General features: G+C 44.3%; 1 protein-coding gene across 2 annotated transcripts in view; it reads right to left on the bottom strand.

Annotated features, from left to right (window-relative positions):
- Positions 1–6,778, bottom strand: part of fam193a (family with sequence similarity 193 member A) — a 160,502-nt gene extending 153,724 nt beyond the window's left edge. Inside the window, exon 1 of one of the 2 annotated variants that reach the window (XM_052020594.1) lies at positions 6,214–6,778. In XM_052020594.1, coding sequence (XP_051876554.1) covers positions 6,214–6,360 — 147 coding nt within the window. In that variant the 5' untranslated portion in view covers positions 6,361–6,778. The remainder of the gene's footprint in view (positions 1–6,213) is intronic. The other variant, XM_052020593.1, reaches the window with a different exon arrangement.
- Between the last annotated feature and the right edge of the window lie 14,244 nt (positions 6,779–21,022).

The following is a 21,022-nucleotide window of genomic DNA, read 5'->3' as shown; positions in this document are numbered from 1 at the left end:
CTCTGTCAATTCTCTCCATTAACTAAGAACTCTCTGCTCAAATATCTTTAAATCCCTGCATTCTTATAGCAAGTATATTTCATTATACCATGCTGGGATGAAACATAGTCCTGATAAATATGGTTGAAACAGCTAACATATTAAGAGCACAGATTAGTTTGCTCCAATAAGACTCATTATGCAGTGATCCATTCAAAAGACAGAACAAAAATCAACCATAATGCAAAATGTTTGGAGTGCCTTGGGATCTGCTTATTCATGAGGGCAAATGTTGGTAAACACCTCAAATGAAATTCAGTACAGTCAACACTGTAAAACTTCCACAGAACTGCAGTTAGGTGTCAACCTAGATTATGCACTCCCATCAATAGATTAGGATTTGAACCCATAATCTTCAGAGGCAACACTGAGTTGCAGATGGCAAAATCTTAAAGAAAATCAGATACCATTCACTTCATTTACAACTCTTATGACCAAATCATATTCAATCAATCTACGCTGGATTCATATATACTTATTTCCTTATAGCATAAGATGTGGTCATTTGGGTCTATACCTACTCACAGAGAAATCCCATCCACTCAACACTTTTTCCCCTGTAATCGATTCTCCCTAAATTTCTATCAACTCCCCCAAGATTCTGCCACTCACCGATACACTCAGGGCAATTTACAGTGGACAATTAGGCTACCAATGCACACACTTCTTTGGGACGTGGAAAGAAAGGGAGGCACCATGGGATGCCAGGTCACAGAAATAACATGCAAACTCCACACAAACAGCACCAGAGGTCAGGATTGAACCAGGGTCACTGTAGCTGAGGCAGTAGCTCTACTAGCTGCATTACTAAGCCATATGAGTTTAATGTGATAGGATGGTATGCTAAACCCATACCTCATACAGTTAAGCCGTGGAGTGGCTTTACCTCCCCGATAACACAAGCAGCGCGGACCTCATTGGCTAGTATCAAGTCTCACTAAGGTACTGTAGGAAGCCACAAACTAAACTCTGGAGACAATAGGAAGTGAAGAAAGCTTGGTCAAAAGGTTTAAGAATTTTAAGGCATAGGAAGGTGAAGAGGTTCACCAAGGGAGTTCCACCAGGAATTAGGACCCAGGTGACAGAAGATATTGCTCATAAGAGTTGAATGATGAAAATCAGGAGCATGAGAGATGACAGAAGTGAAGTAGCCAAAAAGTTGTAGGGCTGAAGGGAATTGAATAAAGGGCGAGAATTGTAACTAGGATGAACTAGGAGTCAAATGAAGATTAACAAACATAGCGGCAATGGATAAAATCAATTTGGCTTGGATGCAGGAAAACAGATTAGAACATCAGAACAGTACAGCACAGGAACAGGCTCTTCAGCCCATGATGTCCGTGCCGACCATGATGCCAAATTAAACTGCACATCTGCCTGCACATGGTTCATATCCCTCATTCCCTGCCTGTTCACGTGTTTGTCCATATGCCTTTTAAATTTTGCTATCGTATCCGCTTCCACCACCTCCCCTGGACTTTTAGATGTGCTTATATTTGTCAGTGATGCAAAATGCAAGGCAAGTCAGGCAACAATGGAAAAACCAAGCTTTAAGGCAAAAAAAAGTGTTCATGATTCAGCAAAGGCACCGAGACTCTTCACAAAGGACAGATATTAAACCATGCACAGACTCAGGTGATGGAGAATCGCAAAAAGACAATTCAGGGGACACCCTGAGGAAAAACAACTTTTGATAAAAGTAGTTGGAAAAATGAAAGAGAAAGTACATTTTCAATTTAAAGTATTTATGCAAGGTGTGCAATAATTTCTCCATCTGGACTTGCTTCTATATTGTTAAAAAAAATTTATTTCTGTGCATCTGTAAAAGTTGAGGATATGAGACCAAGATGCCAAAGCACACTCGATATTATACTGTTGCAAAAATTGAATTTGATGGGTTACATGGCAGCTTTACCAAATTAGTCTAACCTACAGTGAAGGAGCGATACAACCAGTCTAGGATGCATACCAAGGTTCCACATTTCTGATTGCTTTCTACTGATGGATCAGCACCTTAACTATTTAGCATGAAGTATTTTAAATCTAAGAAGTCCAGATTGAGTTCAGCTCAGATTTGCTTATGATATTTTTTGCAGAGCATGGGAATGTTCTACAAACTGAACACTTACACAGTTGTCTGATGCAATGATTTTGTTTTCACCATTAGCTTCCATAAATTTGAAAGATGCTCAAAATTACCACAAATCTTACTTACATCTCAAGATACCTGCCAGTATAATACATCAGAAGCTCTGTTGTAAATCTCCAATTGGAAGCAAGGTACAATTACCCTTTCTATTTAGTTTAGATCAATTCTAGGTAACACACTATTCTAGGCAAGAGTATTAATGTCAAGGGAGTTTATATCACATCTGAGGAACACCATAGACTTCAAAGAAAAAAATACTGCCACTGCATAAATGGCAGCTAGAATTAAAGAGCTGCATACAAAAACAGAACCTTCAGTGCAGGTCACTTGATCCATGGTAGCATCTCAATACTGCCTAAACATAATTTCTTTTCTAATCCCATTTCTCTTCACTCTTCCTATTGTATTTTCCACTCTTCTAATTTTCACCTCAATATAACTGAATCAGCTTCATTAACCATATGAGACTCTATATCTTAATATACTTTCATGTGAATAAGTTTCCCTGGTTTGAAGAGCAAGAACTGGGGGCCATCCATCTAAGATGGATATGAAACAGACTTGCATTTGTGGCTTTTTTGTCTATGACCTTAAAGCATCCTGAAGCATTTTATAACCAACGAAATAATTTTTGACGTGTTGTGGTCATTGATGTAATGAAGGGAAATATTTCATTCAAAGGGCTGTGAATCTGAATTCTAGCACAGACAGCTACCACAGAGGAATGTTTAGTTGTTAACTATATTCAATTGAGGTTTCTGGTCACCAAGAGTTCAGGATAATGCAGGAAATTGATATTGAATTAGAAGATCGCCCATGGTCTTATTGAATGGAGGAAACTTTAGGGGCCATATGGCCCATTCTGTGCTAATCTTGATTTTTTTTTGACCTCATTACTGAACCGAGTGTGTAAAAATCTTTCACTCTGTGGTCTCAAATCCTCCAATTTGCTTCCCTTCTTGCAGTCCCCTTAATATCCTCAGTTTTAGTGAATACATCCCAATATTTTGTCATATTCTACTGGTGAATTACATTGCACCTCTTCCCATGGCACATGTCCTGAAGCAACCCAGACTGCACGGCACTCTGTGATACAAGAACCATTGAGGTAAAAAACTGAAGTGCAGAAAGGAACAATACGCACAACTGAAGTAGCAACCCGGCAAATCAAACTCAAACACAAAAACATTGTTGGATTGCCTTTCCCCAGCACACTAACTGGACTAGGATGATACAATCCTTTCATCAGAAAGTAACAAATGCCACTAATAATACAATTCAAGATAGTCAAGGTGTTTTTACCACGATGGTGCACAAAATACACTGTAATAATGAAATACCCTTTCCAAAGAGATCTTTGAGTACAGAAAGCCACGTGATCTCTCAAGTCTGCTCTTCCATTCAAGTAAGATCATTACGTACACATAGAAATGAACTTCAGAATTAACTGAAAATTGTCTGTATACACCCAAAAGTGTAAATCTAGTTCACAAAACTATCCATGCTAATCCTTGAAAGTCAGCTTTAGACATTTGAATGGAACCATAATTTTGGGAGAAAACCAATCCCCAAATCATGAATTAGGATAACTCAAAAAATCATTCCAATGCACCCTAACAACATGAAGCAGCTACAACAAATAATCAACCACAAATACACATCATACACAACAGAATTTCTGGTAATACATACCACTGTGGTAATTAACTGATCAAAACAACCAATTCTCAACCCATAAGTAAACTTGTAAAAATGGGAGCTTTCCCTGCATGATTTCTTTGTCATCGAATGTCCCAATTTAAGCACTGCATTTTTGTATGCACCTACAAGAGTCACTTGTCTTGCAGAGAATCTCAATTTCTAAAATCAGAGATTCTTTGTTGCTTTACATCAAATAGTTTCAATTTCACTGTATAATCACAATACTTGCAACTGTTAAAACTGACTCTTCTAGTAATCTCAATACACATGTACAAAACGTGATGCATTATATGTTATGCTTATTGATATTAGATTGCTCACCTTTGAATGATCAAAATAGAAAAGCAGTCTAAGCCAAACTAACCAAGAAAGTATTTCCAAGGATTGAGTTGTTAATAGGGATCCAAATTGTGAAATAAATTTAAATTTTTACACACACTATTCCACTTTTTGAAATGCAATGAGAACACTTAAAGTAGAACATTCTATATCAGGGCATGGTATTGTCATTTCTAAAACAATGTACACAAACTACTGGGAGGTGGCAGGAATACACTTCACTTTCCCTTGTATCCAAAACCATCGAAAATCCAAGGATAACCTCTTCCAAGTTAGAAACACAGGAAAGCTGCAATAGCCCATTTAAACCCACTGTTTACCTTGACCAAGACCACCTGCTTCTACCATATCACCTGATTTAGCTCAACACATCTACTGATAAAATCTTATTCATAAATGTTATGCTTGACCACAGAGCATTTCAAAGCTCTCTTAGCCAGCACTGCATCCTCCATAAACCTAAAAATCATCCAAAATACTGATGCATCCTAACTTGCACTTTCCCAATGACCCAACCTCCCTCTACCCAATGACCTCAATTTTCAAATTTCCTTCCTAGTATTCAAACCCCTTACCTTCCTCCACAACTCAAAGAACACTCTTCCAATTCTAGCCCTTCACTGCCAGCTGTACCTTCAGCTGTCTTGATCCTCAACTAAATCTCCACCTCTCTCCCCTCAAGAAAGTCTCTTCAAAATTCTTTAACCAAGCTTTTTAATCTCTCCTCACAATAATAATTCTTTTGCCTGAATGTCAGTTTTTAATCTATTGTACTCCTAAGGGCTATTTTGGACAATAGAAAAGCATTTTTTCTTCCTATCAATCATCTCTGAAATATCTTTTCTGCAAATATAGTTTCAAAAATAGAGATAAATCACTTTTAAACAACCCCAGAACAGTTTTACTTTATTTTAACATCACAGCAATGCTTATACAGCCATTGGACGTGGATCACTTGTTTCATACTAGAGGATATCTTTCTTCCAGATCAAAATCACATATATATAAAAAAAATCGATGGGTGTATGAAATCAAAGCTCCAGTCAGAAAAGGTTACCTTCTGTCAAGGTGTGTTAAAGTCTGAATGAAATTTACTAAATTTTACTACCAAACAGTACACATCTCAAACATTTGACAGACATGTTCATAATCATTCTGTTATTAAAGGTGTTGTACTGATTGAGAGCAAGTGAGCATGGTGCAATGCTTTCTTCTCAAAAAGCAAATGTTACTTTGAAAAACCTAGTTTTTTAAAACTATTTTCCTTCAAAGCAATTACTCCAAAATAACATTGAAATAGGCACAATAAATATTATTAAACAAAGTATATGAAGTGATTACAGTATATTGCAGTTATGCAAGACAAAAGACATTATTGTCAATGTTAATTCCCTGCACGATACAATACACATTACCAATAAGAAAGCCACTGCACACTCAAATAAACCCAAATCATAGCTGAGAAAATATCACGCAAGACAAATCAAAATAAACCCCATTCATGACTTATCATTCGTGTCTGAAAACTTCAAGAGGATCTATAAATTAAACCATGACATTAAGAGAGGATCAGACAGCGTTTTGAGAGGGGTGGGGGGGAGGGGAAAAATCATATACATTGACATTTGATGCAAACTACTTTTGTGTGTGTGTTAAGGGAGGTGAAGTCTTCAAGTTGGATAAGGGTGTACATCCAATCGGGCAGGCGTGTATTAAATAGGCGAAACTTGCCTCCCGGGGGAGCGGGGGTGGATGATTTTAAAAGTCTTTTTGGTGTGGAGTTGAAAGGCCTAAAACCCCAGGCTGGGTGTACAACGCCCTTTATATGTCCCCCTCCTCCCTCCCCCACCCCTCACCCGTCTCTGTCCCTGTGCCACCCCCCGCTGCATCGACGCCGGGGGTGGTTTTACGAGGGGGGTGGGGGGGGGGGGGGGGTTATTTTTAAACCGATGCACCGGACGCCGCGGCGAAGGGGCCCCGCTTACCTCCCCGTGCAAGGTGCCGTTGGTGCCGCCGCCGCTCCCACTGCTGCTCGAAGGCGCCAGGGCTTTCTGCTGACGGCTCACCGCCTTGCCGCCGCCGCCCCGCTTGTTTTTCCTCCGCTTGGCTCGCTTGGCGTCGGCCGGACTCATGGCCGGTGGGCGGCGGAGGAGGAGCCGAGGCGGCTTGGAGATGGAGCGGGGAGAGAGGGGTGGGGTTGTGTGTGTGTGTGTGTGTGTGTGGGGGGGGGGGGGTCGGTGCGGCGCTGCCCCGGGGGGGGAGGCGGAGGAGGGAGGGGGGGGGGTGGGGACCGTCTCCTCTGTCCCCCTTCTCTCTCTGTGTGCGAGGACTCGGCCGGCGCCCGGCAGAGGGAGGTCCGGGAGCGGGGGGTGGTGGTGGTGGGGGGGGTGGGTATGCGGGCAGGAGGAGGGACGCGCTGAGACCCCCGCGGCCCGGCTCCGGTCCCGGTCCCGGTCCGGCTCGGCTCCGGCTCCGGCTCCGCTTCTCTCCCTCTGACAGGATCCGAACCCCACTCCAATATGGCGGAGAGTGCAGGGCCGTATCCCGGCGAGCACCGCGCCGGCTCCCCACCGTCGCCGCACACCGGCCCAGCCGCCGCCCACTGCGCCTGCGCTGCGCTCCGCCCGCCCGCCCGGCATGCCGGTCCTTGTAGTTCTCCCGCCCTCCTCCCTCCTTGTTTCCCCCAACCCACCAGCAGCACCTCAGGGTCAGGCTGATTATCACTGACGTGAACTTGGTCGTTGTGCGGCAGCAGTACAGTGCAAAGATATAAAATTACAAATAAATAAATAGTGTGGGGAAAAAAAAAGCCTCTTTAAGGCTCCAGATGAAGGGTCTCAACCCAAAACATCAACTATCCATTTCCCTCCACAGATGCTGCCTGAACAATGCCATAAAGCTATTGTATATTGTATATAACAGCAGCTGCCTGAACCTCAGAATCAGATTTATTATTGCTGACTTATATGATGTGAAATTTTCTTGTATTGGTATTGGTTTATTGTTGTCACTTGTACCGAGGTGCAGTGAAAAACTTGTCTTGCAAACCGATCGTACAGGTCAATTCATTACACAGTGCGGTTACATTGAGTCAGTACAGAGTGCATTGATGTAGTACAGGGAAAAACAGTAACAGTACAGAGTAAAGTGTTGCAGCTACAGAGAAAGTGCAGTGCAATAAGGTGCAAGGTCACAACAAGGTAGATCGTGAGGTCATCGCCCATCTCGTTGTATAAGGGAACCATTCAGTATTCTTATCACCATGGGGTCCTTAAATCTGGTGGTACGTGTCCTCAGCACCTGTATCTTCTACCGGATGGAAAAGGAGAGAAGAGAGAATGTCCCGGGTGGGTGGGGTCTTTGATTATGCTGGCTGCTTCACCAAGACAGCCAGCATAATCAAAGTCCCCCCAGCACCTCAGAATCAGGTTTAGTCATAAAGTCTTAGAGTAATACAGCATGGAAACAGGCCCTTCGGTCCAACTCATCCATGCTGACCATGGTGCCCACCAAGCTAGTCCCATTTGCCTGCATTTGGCCCATATCCCTCTGAGCTCCTCCTACCAATGTACTTATTTTGACATGCCTGGTTCTATCAACCTACTACCCATGCATTTCACCCATTCCCCCATCTGGTTCCGTCTGCCTTTCAGCTCTCCCCTAATGGTTCCCATTATCCTTACTTCTCAGATTCCAGAACTAGTAGCCTTTATATTCCTGCTTATCACCCTCCTAGTTTTTATTATCACTGACATGAAATTGGTTCTTTTGTGGCAGCAGTTCAGTGCAAAGACATAAAATTACTGGAAATTACAGAAATAAATTGTGCAAAAAAATCCTCTTTAGGCTCCAGATGAAGAGTCCAGATGAAGGGTCTCAACCTGAAACATCAACTGTCCATTTCCCTCCACAGATGCTGGCTGACCTCAGAATCAGCATCAGATTTATCAGGCAGGAGATACAAAAGCCTGAAAGCACCAGGCTCAAGGACAGCTTCTATCCCACTGTTATAAGACTATTGAATGGTCCCCAGTACAATAAAATGGACTCTTGACCTCACAGTCTCCCTCATTATGACCTCGCACCTATTGTAGGTCTGCACTGCACTTTCTCTGTAACTGTAAACACTTTATTCTGCATTCTGTTATTGTTTTCCCTTGTACTGCCTCAATGCACTGTTGTAATGAAATGATCTGTATGGATGGCATGCAAAACAAAGTTTTTCACTGCACCTCAGTACATGTGACAATAATAAACCAATTTAACAATTTGATCCAGACCTACTGAGTTCATCCAGCAGTTTGGTTTTTGCTCCAGATTCCAGCATCTGCAGTCTCTTGCATCACCTCTTTAGGCTTTGCTGCACCCTCCCCGATCTCAGACTCCACCTTGCCTTCTCTCCAGGGGTTTCCTTCTCTGCCCTGCTGAGTGTCCTGTTTTTATTTCAGATTTCCAGCAGCTGAAATTCCTTTTTAATGAAAAGAAAACTAAATTGGGGAGGAGGAAGAAAAGACCTGAGCGAGCTCCAGGACGTTTCTTCTCTGCCCCCATCCCTATCTTCTCCCCCACAATAGTTTTCTGAGGTCTTTTCAAGAAACTGCAGAATCTGAAATAAAAGCAGAAAATGCAGGAAATACTCAGCAGGTCAGGCAGCTTCTGTGGTGAGAGAACCAGACCTGACTTTTCAGCTCCAAGACTTTTCAACAGGGCAGGGAACAGTTAGAAAGCAAGAATGTGTTAAGTTGGAAAGCGGAAGGATAGATGGAGAGAGACCGAGATAGAGCAGCGGTCAGGAGAAACAGAATGACACAGACAGTGGGATTCCAGTGGTGGTGAAGACATGTTAATCACAGATCTTCTGTCTGAACACCAGTTCCCCCCCCCCCCCCAACACCCAACCCACCCCCAACCATGCCTCTTATCTTCTTCCCTTTCCTAGCCTATCTCTTCTTCCTAACCCCTCTTTTTTCCTCCTTACCTTTGACCCATCCCCCAGTGGATCTGCTCTCCCCTCCTCCCCCTCACCTGCCCATCACTATCTCTTACCTTCATCTACCTATCACCACCCTGTGCCCACCCCGTCTCCTCTCTTTTGTCCACCTATCACTGCTCTGCTTTTCCCACTTGTATATTGGGCTTCCCCTTTTCCTATCTTCAGTCCTGAAGAAGGGTCCTGACCCAAAACGTTGACCGCCTGCTTTTCTCCACGGATGCTACCCGGCCTGCTGAGTTCCTCCAGCATGTTTTTCATTTGGATTCCAGCACCTGCAGTCCTTTGTTTCTCTTCTGTCTGAAGGATGTGTAAGTAGAGGATGGTGAATGAGAACAGATACGGGCAAAGGAAACAGTGCTGGAAATGTGATATGCAGAGCACTGCAGTCCTGTATGGAACATTGTTAAACTGTAACGTTAACTCTGCGTTTTTATTTCCATGAATGCTGCCCAACCAGCTGAGAACTTACACCATTTCCTATTTTTATTTAGAGTCATAGAGCAATACAGCACAGATACAGGCCCTTCGGCCCAACCAGTCCATGCTGACCACGGTGCCCACCCAGCTAGTCCCAATTTCCTGCATTTGGCCAATATCCCTCCAAGTCCCTCCCCTCCATGTACCTATTCAAGTGCTTCTTAAATGATACTATTGTGCCCGCCTCACCCACTTCCTCTGGCAGCTCATTCCATATACTCACCTCCTTCTGTGAAAAAGTTGCCCCTCAGGTCCCTTTTAAATCTTTCCCCTCTCATCCTAAACCTATGCCCCCTAGTTTTGGACTCCCCCTACCCTGGGGAAAAGACTGTTACCGTCCACCTTATCTGTGCCTCTCATAATTTTAAAGACATAGGTCACCCCTCATTCTCCTACATTCCAAGGAATAAAGACCTAGCCTGGCCAACCTCTCTCTATAAATCAGGCCCTCTAGTCCTGGCAACTTTTCTGCTGTCTTTCCAGTTTATCCACACCTTTCCTATAACAGGGCAACCAAAACTGTCCACATTACTCCAAGTGCTGCCTCACCAATGACTTATTCAACTGCAACATAATGTCCCAACACCCATAGGTGAGGGTAATGTTCTAGAGTATGTAGTTATTAAGAGAAAGGATGTGTTGGAGTTGTTAGAAAATATTAGGACAGATAAGTCCCTGGGGCCTGATGGAATATTCCCCAGGCTGCTTCGTGAGGTGAGAGAGGAGATTGCTGAACCGTTGGCTAGGATCCTTGAGTCCTCATTGTCCACAGGGATAATACCGGAGGATTGGAGGGTGGCAAATGTTGTCCCCTTACTCAAAAAAGGTAGTAGGGATAGTCCAGGGAATTACAGGCCGGCGAGCCGTACGTCTGTGGTGGGTAAGCTGCTGGAAAGGGTTCTAAGAGGTAGGATCTATGAGCATTTGGAGAATCATGGACTGATTAGGGACAGCCAGCATGGCTTTGTGAAGGGAAGATCTTGCCTCACAAGCCTGATAGGGTTCTTTGAGGAGGTGACCAGGAAGATTGATGAGGGTAGTGTAGTAGAGGTGGTCTACATGGATTTTAGTAAGGCATTTGACAAGGTTCCACATGGTAGGCTTCTTCAGAAGGTCAGAGGCCAAGGGATCCGGGGAAGCTTGGCCGTGTGGATTCAAAATTGGCTTGCCTGTAGAAAGCAAGAGGGTTGTGGTGGAGGGAGTGCATTCGGATTGGAGAGCTGTGACTAGTGGTGTCCCGCAGGGATCAGTTCTGGGACCTCTATTTTTTGTGATATTTATTAACGACTTAGATGAGGGATGGAAGGGTGGGTTAGCAAGTTTGCAGATGACACAAAGATGGGTGGTGTTGTGGATAGTGTGGAGGGCTGTAGAAGCTTGCAGAGGGATATTGATAGGATGCAGAGCTGGGCTGACAAGTGGCAGATGGAGTTCAATCCAGAGAAGTGTGAGGCGGTACACTTTGGAAGGACAAACTCCAAGGTGGAGTACAAGGTAAATGGCAGGATTCTGGGCAGTGTAGAGGAGCAGAGGGATCTGGGGGTTCATATCCACAGACCACTGAAAGTTGCCTCGCAGGTGAATAGGGTAGTTAAGAAAGCTTATGGGATGTTAGCTTTCATAAATTGGGGGATCGAGTTTAAGAGCTGCGAAGTGATGATGCAGCTTTACAAAACTCTGGTTAGTCCATACTTAGAGTACTGTGTCCACTTCTGGTTGCCTCATTATAGGAAGGATGTGGAGGCGTTGGAAAGGGTGCAGAGGAGATTTACCAGGATGCGGCCTGGATTAGAGAGTATGGATTATGAGGAGAGACTAAAGGAGCTAAGGCTTTACTCATTGGAGAGAAGGAGGATGAGGGGAGACATGAAGGAGGTGTACAAGATATTGAGAGGAATAGCACCAATGCTCAAAACAAGACCAATGCTCAAAACAAGAGGCTTTAAGGTAATGGGTGGGAAGTTCAAGGGAGATGTCAGAGGGAGGTTTTTCACCCAGAGAGTGGTTGGTGCATGGAATGCGCTGCCTGGGGTGGTGGTGGAGGCTGATATATTGGACAAGTTCAAGAGATTACCTTATAAGCATATGGAGGAATTTAAGTTAGAGGGATATGTGGGAGGAAGGGGTTAGATAGTCTTAGGTGTGGTTTGAAGGGTAGCACAACATGGTGGGTCGAATGGCCTGTATTGTGCCGTATTGTTCTATGGTTCTGTGGTTGTATACTCAATGCCCCAACTGTGAAGCCCAGGGTACTAAACGCCTCTTCCACCACCCTGTCTACCTGTGACTCCACTTTCAATGAAACTTAGTTGCTTTCCTCTCCAATCCTCCAATTCAACTCCACTCAGAATTTTGTTTTGTTTGTTTTTTCCTTCCCTATACCTTCTGATTCGTTAACTCCACTTTTTGTCACCGAGACGGTCTTCTTTCTCCTCTGAGGACTTAGTATTACATCTTCCATTGCCTCCTAATTTTACCCTCTTACTTCTGAGGCCCTCACCGCCAATCTCAGTCCGGTGAAGGGTTTCAAACTGAAACGTTGACTATCCCTTTGCCTCCACAGATGCTGCCCGACCCGCTGAGTTCCTCCAGCAGCTTTTTTTTTTGCTCCAGATTCTAGCATCTGCCATCTCTCGTGTCACCACTTTGTCCTTTCCAAGCTCTAAGCCTTTTAGTCATGGTTAAGGCTACAGTTTCTCTCTTCCCCCAAAGTGGTCTTGTATCCCCCAAGTGCCTCTGTCCATTCTAACACCCACCCCTTTCACAATGGTTCAGAGGAATGGTGATCATAGGTTCTTAACAGAAACAACACAATTATTTTTCCAAATAATATTTCTTTATTAGTCACATGTACATTGAAACACACAGTGAAACGCATCTTTTGCGTAGAGTGTTCTGGGGGCAGCCCGCAAGTGTCGCCACGCTTCCGGCGCCAACATAGCACGCCCACAACTTCCTAACCCGTACGTCTTTGGAATGTGGGAGGAAAACGGAGCACCCGGAGGAAACCCACGCAGACACGGGGAGAAAATTGTTGTAATCTAGAATAAACAGCCTGACAGGATGGGGAAACAGAGTCAATAGCAACCTTCAGCATGAAGTTGGATAATTGTTTGAAAGGGAATGTTACAGCTGAACATTGGAAAGACATAAAGGAAAATGGAAGAGTATAGAATTAGTAAATGGGTGTTTGATGATCAATGAAGACTCAGTGGGTCAAAGGGCTTGTTTCCATGCTGTATGTCTCCAGGACAGTGTGTAGGGTTACCTCGGTCAAGAACACGCTGCCTAAAATAGCCTCCTCTGTAGAATCTATTTTTTCTCCATCCTCCCTTCTGTTCTGGTCTATTGTCTACGACCCCATTTTTCCTTCTTTCTCCTATTTTATTCTTCCCCATTTTGCCTCTTCTTCAATGCCTTATTGATATATATATTGCCTTCAATGTAACAAAATATTCCAAGGTGCCTCACTGGAGTATCATCAGTTAAAAGTTAACCTAGAGGCACATTAAGAGAGATCAGGGTGGATAACCGAGTTGTCTGTGAGGTGGGTTTTAAGGAGCATTAGAAAGGATATAAGAGGAAGAGAGGTTTATCCAGATAATACCAGGGTCTTCTCTGCTACCAGGGGTGAGGAGAATTAAAACCACGATGAGCCCAGGATCGGAGATATCTTGGAGCTTTGTGAGCTGAATAGAGAGAATCGAGACCATGGAGACCTTTTAAGAACAAATATGAGAATTTACCTTCAGGGAGGCACTGAGTCTTGCCTGGAGTTTCTCTCCAGCCACCATCTTAACCAAATAGACCCTTACTTATGTACAAGACTCATGAAACAGTGAGAATTGTGTGATGCATGGACTAGGAAGAAAGCAAAAGAAATAGACCTGGCCACAACCTCACACTTCCCCAAATGTTATTGCTCATCAGTAAGGGGGAGTCAACAGCCTGGTTGATTTTATGCCTCCCAAACCCTGACCATCAGAGCCATTTGCAGAATGATCCTTGCTCCTTTACATGTGACATGCATGTTGTGTCAAATCTATGGCCTTTCTACCACGTTCTCCTTCTCCGTCAGAGAGAGGTACAGCATGGAAACAGCCCCACTGCCCACCAAGTAGGTAGAGTAGGTAGTCAGAGTCATTTTCCCAGGGTGGAAATGTCAAATACAAGAGGTGAGAAGGGGAAGTTTAAAGGAGATGTGCAGGGGCAAGTTTTTAACACTGAGGGTGGCGGATGCCTGGAACACGCTGCCAGGGAAGTTAGTGGAAGCAGATACGACAGCAACACTTAAGAGGGATTTAGACAGGGATATGAACAGGCAGGAAATGGAGGGATATGGACCATGTGCAGGCAGATGGGACTAGCTTAGATTGGCACAGACATCGTGGGGCAAAGGGCCTGTTCCTGCGCTGTACTGTTCTGTGTTCTATGAGTCTGCATTGACCATCAATTCTCCATGTGGTTCTGTGCTGCCAATTTCACATGACTCCAGTATTTTTATTTCTTTGGCTGATACAATGGGAGACGTGAACTACATTCCCACAATGCTACACAGCCAGCAATCTATGAAACACTTGTGTCCATGTTTGAGCTCAGAGAGCACAATGGGAATTGTAGTTCTTTTGTGTTTGGGGCACTGTTCAATCTGTTTTGCAGTTGTGCACACAGTGTTTCATGTAGAAATCTTTTGTATTCTTTATTGAAATTTATATTTATATCTATCATCAAATAAGCCTGCACTGGTGAAAATGAGATGCTGTTTTCTGATTAAAAATATATTTTTTCAGTTTTTGGCAGAACAAGGTGAATATATTGCACATCAGCAAAGAAAGGTTGAAATGCATCAACCTTCAGGAAGAACAAAAAGGTAAAGGTGGGGTGAGACTCAACTCAACAGAAATCCAACTCTCCAGTGTGGCTATAGAAGAGAAATGTTCTTCAACTTAATGTTCAGGGAAAATCTAAAACTAAAAGTGGCTTTAACGTAATATGCAGTCAGTACCTGAAAAGTTGAACCTATATATAACTCTCACATCAAAAGGCATCTTTTATTTTTATTAACCTGTTCCCTTTCCTCCAATCTCCAAAGATATTTTTTTACCTGATTTATGAGGGAAGATTTAGGACTATTGTGAAGCTTGACCTGAAGCCAGATTGAAATTTCACTCAGGAGACTTCCAGGTGAGGAAGCATGCAATGTCCAGGATTAAAGCTGTTCTTATCTCCTTAGAGATCCTCACATGTACTTCAGTAATGACAGAACCTGGCCTCAAGTTGCTGACTGATTTGCCTATTAATAGGAGTGTAATTGTCATTTATTCTTCAAATTCAATTTTGGTGCCCTTCTGTTAGGCAAAATTTGTGCTGTACACTTGTTCATCTTCCAGCTTTCTGTTTACAGATTCCAACATGCTATTGGCTTTTCTATAGCTTTATCTACCCTTACATACTTTGAAGGGTCTAGGATTTCAGGGATTATGTGCTTGAGTATTTAAACAGTAAAACAATTTCACCATGCTGTTAGCTGCATGTGGGGTATGCTCCACATGTTGTGGCGTTGTAATCCTTCTTAACTGATTGGCATCAGCATTAAACTTGGTTTTCCCCAAGGCATATAATTTGATTGCCTTTGGTTTGTTCTCCAGTTGGGTTTGGCTACAGTTCTAAGACTTCCCATTTCCTTTTTTCTGTCTTGGCCATTGGAGATAGAGGTTGTCAGAGGAAACCCTTCGTGACGTTGCTTGTTAATGGTAACCACTGTTTGTTTGAAAGCAGTTTCACTTTGCATGCCTGCTGTTTGAAATACTGCTTTTGGTACCAGCTCTTCTTTCCATTCTCTGCAGGAGGCCATTTGGCCCCTTCACCTTTGTCTGCCAGCCCATTGTTTGCCTAATCTCCATCATCCTGCCTTTGATCCCAATGACTGATTGAAATTTGAGCCTAGGAACTGAATCCATTAGGATACTTAAATGTGAAGGCAAATTAGATTCTATTCCCACCCGCTGTGAACATTTTGAGGTGTATTTTCCAACATCTCTGGAGCTTTTATTATGGAATGACGTCCTGTCTCTTTAAGGAACAAACATCTGTATTGTCATAGAATCAGACAGCATGGAAAGAACTCCTTTGGCCCATTGTGTCCATGCTGGCGATCCAGTACCCCTCCATACTAATCCCATTTGTATGCACTCAGACCATAGCCTGCACATTATTTGCAAGTGGTCATCTAATTACTCATTGTGTTGTGAGAGTACCTGCCTGCACCACCTCCTCAGTCAGTGCGTTCCACATCCCAAGCCCCCTCCAGTGAAATAAAATTCTACCTCAAACCCCTTCTAAATCTCCTGCCCTTTACCTTAAGCTTGATGCCTCTACTAAGGGGAAAAGCTTCTCATGATCCACCTTATCTACTCCCCTAATGATTTTGTCCACCTGAATCTGGTTCCCCACCCACTCCTCTCTCCCAAGGAAAACTAACCCAGTCTGTCCACTCTCTTCCTGACTCAGGCGCTCCATCCCTGGTGAGTCCCCCCTGCACCCTCTCCAGTATATTCACACCCTTCCAGGTCCTGTGATGATCAGAACAATCAACATTGACTTCCATGTCATCTGTGAACTTACTAATCACACCTTCCACATTGACAACCAGACTGTTAATGTATATAGCAAGGTTCCCAGCACCAATCCTTGTGGTACACCAGTGGTCAGGATCTTCTCATTGCAAAATCAACCCTCCATCATCACTCCCTGTTTCCCATCACCAAGCCACTTCCAGGTCTAATTTGGCATCTTGTCTTGGAACCATGGACTCCTACCTTTTGGAACAGTCCCCCACACGGGACCTTGCTAAAATCCACGCAGACTACATCAGCTTCACCAACACACTTCGTCAGACAGGATCTCCCCTTAAACAAAACCATGCTGATTATCCTTGAAGGATCACTGCCTCTCCAAGTGCAGATTAATCCCGTCCCGCAGATCTTCTCTTCTCAATAATCTCCCTACCTCTCTATACAAAAAATAAATGGCTGGAAGAACTCGGTGGGTTGAGCAGCATCTGTGGAGGCAAATAGATTGTTAATGATTCAGGTTGAGATCCTGCATCAGGACTGAGAGTGTAGAGGGGAGATGGTCAGTATAATGAGGCGAGAGAGAGGGGTGAGGCAGAGGCTGGTAGAGGTGGAACCAGATGAAGGGGGGGATGATGGGTAGATGGAGCCAGATGGGGGAGGGTGATGAGGTGAGGTAACAAGGTGGGAGGAGGGATGGAATAGGTGCACAGGGGGAGAGGGACCCTGGGTGGACCGGTGAGAGTGGGAAAGGAAGATGGGGAGTGGGTTACCTGAAATGGGAAAACTCAATGCTCCTGTCATTGGGCTGTAGGTTACCCAAGTGCAATATGAGGTGCTGTGAACACAGAACAGGACAGGAACAGGCCCTTCGGCCCACAACATCTGTGCCAACCACGATGCCAAATTAAATTAAATCTCTTCTACCTGTACATGATCGATATCCCTCCATTCCCTGTATATTCATGTGTCTGTCTAATAGCCTCTTAAGCACCATTATCGTATCTGCTTCACCACCACCCCTGGCAGCAAGTTCCAGGCGCTCACCACTCTTTGTGTAAAAACTTGCCCCACACATCTTTAAACTTACCCTCCTCACCTTAAATGCATTTCCTCTAGTATTTGACATTTCTAGCCTGGGAAAAACATTCTGTCCACCCTATCTATGCTTCTCATAGTTTTATAAACTTCCATCAGTTCTCCCCTCAGTCTCTGACATCCAGAGAAAACAACCCAAATTTGTCCAACCTCTTCTTATAGCTCATACCCAGTAATCCAGGCAGAATCCTGGCGAACTTCTTCTGCACACTTTCCAAAGCCTCCACTCTCTGACTGAAGGCCTGTGACTAGTGGTGTGCCACAGGGATCAGTGTTGGGTCCATTGTTGTTTATCTTCTGTGTTTATGATTTAGATGCTAATGTGATAAACTGGATCAGCAAATTTGCAGATGACACCAAGATTGGGGGTGTAGTGGACAGCGAGGAAGGCTGTCAAAGTTTGCAGCATGATCTTGACCAGCTAGGAAAATTGGCTGAAAAATGGCAGATGGAATTTAATGCAGGCAAGTGTGAGGTGATGCACTTTGGGAGGACAAACCAGGGTAAGACTAACACAGTGGATGGTAGGGCACTGAGGTGTACGGTAGAACAAAGGGACCTGGGAATACAGATCCATAGTTCCTTGAAAGTGGCATCACAGGTAGATAGGGTTGTAAAGAGAGCTTTTGGCACTTTGGCCTTCATAAATCAGGGCATTGAGGTACAGGAGTTGGGATGTTATGTTGAAGTTGTGTAAGATGTTGGTGAGGTCAAATTTAGAGTCCTGTGTGCAGTTCTGGTCACCTACCTACAGGAAAGATATCAATATGTATCTTGCTGGAACTTGAGGACCTGAGTTACAGGGAGAGGTTGAATAGATTAGGACTTTTATTTCCTGGAACGCAGGAGAATGAGGGGAGATCTTATTGAGGCAAACAAAATTATGAGGGGTACAGATAGGGTGAATGCATGCAGGCTTTTTCCCCTCAGGTTGGGTGAGACTAGAACTAGAGGTCATAGGTTTAGGGTGAAAGGTGAAATATTTAAGGGGAATCTGAGGGGAAACTTCTTCACTCAGAGGGTGGTGCGAGTGTGGAACGAGCTGCCAACGGAAGTGGTAGATGAAGGTTCAATTGTAACATCTAAGAGAAGTTTGGATGGGTACATGGATGGGAGGGGTTTGGAGGGATATGGTCTGGGTGCAGGTAGATGGGACTAGGCAGAAGATCAGGCGGCATGGACTAGATGGGCCGAAGGGCCTGTTTCTGTGCTGCAGGACTCTATGACTCTATGACTCTATCCTTCCTGTAATGGGACAACCACACAATACTCCCAGTGCAGCTTAATCAAAATTTTATATAGCTGCAAAACCCACCAGACTCAAGGACAGCTTCTATCCCGCTGTTATAAGACTATTGAACCATTCCCTAATATGATAAGATGGACTCTTGACCTCACAATCTACCTCATTATAGCCTTGCATCTTATTGTCTGCCTGCACTGCACTTTCTCTGTAACTGTAACACTTTATTCTGCATTCTGTTATTGTTTTCCTTTGTACTACCTCAATGCACCGTTGTAATAAAATGTTCTATATGGATGGCATGCTAAACAAATTTTTTCACTGTACCTCGGTACATGTGACAATAATAAACCAATTTACCCATTTAAATTTACTTACCCTTCTACTCATTGCCCCAACTAATGAAGGCAGGCATGTCATACGTCTTCTTTATTGCCCTATCTACTTGCATGGCCATTTTCAGGGAGCTATGGGCTTGGACCCCAAGATCCCTCCATACATCAACGCTATTAAGGGTCCTGCCATTAACTGTATACGTTCCCCTTGCACTTACCCATTGGAGTGCAGGAAAAATGAGGGGTGATCATATGGAGGTGTATAAAATCATGAGGGTCTTATATAGGGTGAATGTGCATGGCCTTTTTCCCAGGGTTGGGGAAATCAAGAACTCAAGGGCATCTGTTTAAAGTGAGAGAAGAAAGATTTAATAGGAACCTGAGAGGTGACTTTTTCACCCGGGGGGGGGGTCAGTATGTGAAACGAGCTGCCAGAGGAAGTGGTTGAGGCAGGTACATTACAACATTTAAAAGGTACTTAGACAGGTACATGGAAGGTTTAGAGGGATGGATACGGGCCAAACATAGGCAAGTGGGACTAGCTTAGATGGGAGTCTTGGTCGGCATGGATGAGTTGGGCCGAAGGGCCTGTTTCCATGCTGTATGACTCTGACCACAGACTTGCTGTTCTTCTAGTTTGCATTCCCCCCTCAGTGTGGCAGTGGAGGAGACTGAGGACAGATAGGTCGGTGTGGGACTGGGGAGGGGAGATGAGCCATTGCACTGCCCCAGGCCATCTCCATCTGAAAGTCAAGCAATGATTGGTTCACCGCAGAGAGAGATAAAGCTGGGTAGCGAATGGGCTGTTGATATTATTGAAGAAATGTCACACCCCAAATGACTCCCATCAACCTCTGATCCATGACCACTCAAGGTGGAGAAAGGGCATTCAGGACGGTAATGGGAACACCATGCGGTGCATTAGGAGCTCACACAAGCCCTGTGTAGGTGTCCTCTCCCAGGGCAATGTCCCCCTTCTCGTTACTCTCAGTCCATTACAGAGGGCAGGATACTTAATTCACCCTCCTGAACTAGGCTCCTGAGACAGTTGGGAGGAGGTTAACGGACGGATAAGAGAAATGATGTACTCAAAGCCTCCATGGGAAAATGCAACTTCCCTCCTGACCCCTGGGAATCTTTGCCAATGATGAAGAAGGAGCATCCAGCATGGGATTGGGAACACCGAGGGCGTGCATTGGGGGCACACAACAGCCTGGGATAGGTGATGGAAGAAGCGTACCACCTCACAGCCATCAACTCATCCCCTCCCCCACTCCCATCGGTCATCACCGGCCCCATCTGTGAAGAGTCTGGTAATTGGTAATTGGTTTATTATTGTCACATGTACCGAGACACAGTGAAAAGCTTTTGTCTGCGTGCCATCCAGACAGATCGTTCCATACATAAGTACATCGAGGTAGTAAAAAGAAAACACATTGCAGAATTTAGCATTACACGTACAGAGAAAGTGCAGTGCAGGAAGGCAAATAAAGTGCAAGGGTCACAACGAGGTAGATTGGGAGATCAAGAGTTCATCTTTATTGTACAAGAGGTCTGTTCACGAGTCTTATATCAGCAGGATCGGGGCAGTTCTCTCATTAGCCTTTGATCCCACAAAACCAGTGGAACAGAGTATTCCTCAATCCTGAGGGGCGGCCTCAGAAGAAGAGGCTATGCTCTCGATCTGTGACTTCATTGGAACCCTATCCCAATGTGAGCATTTACTGCGAATTCTTCATTGTCCCTGGTTCATAGCTCTGGAAGTCAACAACACCAGAAGTATCTTCATGACACAAACTGCAGAAGGTCAAGAAAAAAATTTACACCAAAACCCTTCCAAGGGCAGTTGGAGATGGCAGCAAATGTTGGCCTGGAAACAAAACCAATTCAGTAGGTGATGGGACTGATAGGACTGCCCATTCGTTCTACTCTGAAGAGCAGCATGGTCTTTCCATTCATAGACATTCAGTGTCTTGGCAAGTCATTTTATAGAAACATAGAACAGTACAGCACAGGAACAGGCCCTTCGGCCCGCGATGTCTGTGTGTGGTTAGCGAAACGCTATTACAGCGCCAG

This window comes from Pristis pectinata, chromosome 7 (genome assembly GCF_009764475.1).
Source record: "Pristis pectinata isolate sPriPec2 chromosome 7, sPriPec2.1.pri, whole genome shotgun sequence".
NCBI lineage: Eukaryota > Metazoa > Chordata > Chondrichthyes > Rhinopristiformes > Pristidae > Pristis > Pristis pectinata.
This window is presented reverse-complemented; position numbering and strand designations above follow the sequence as displayed.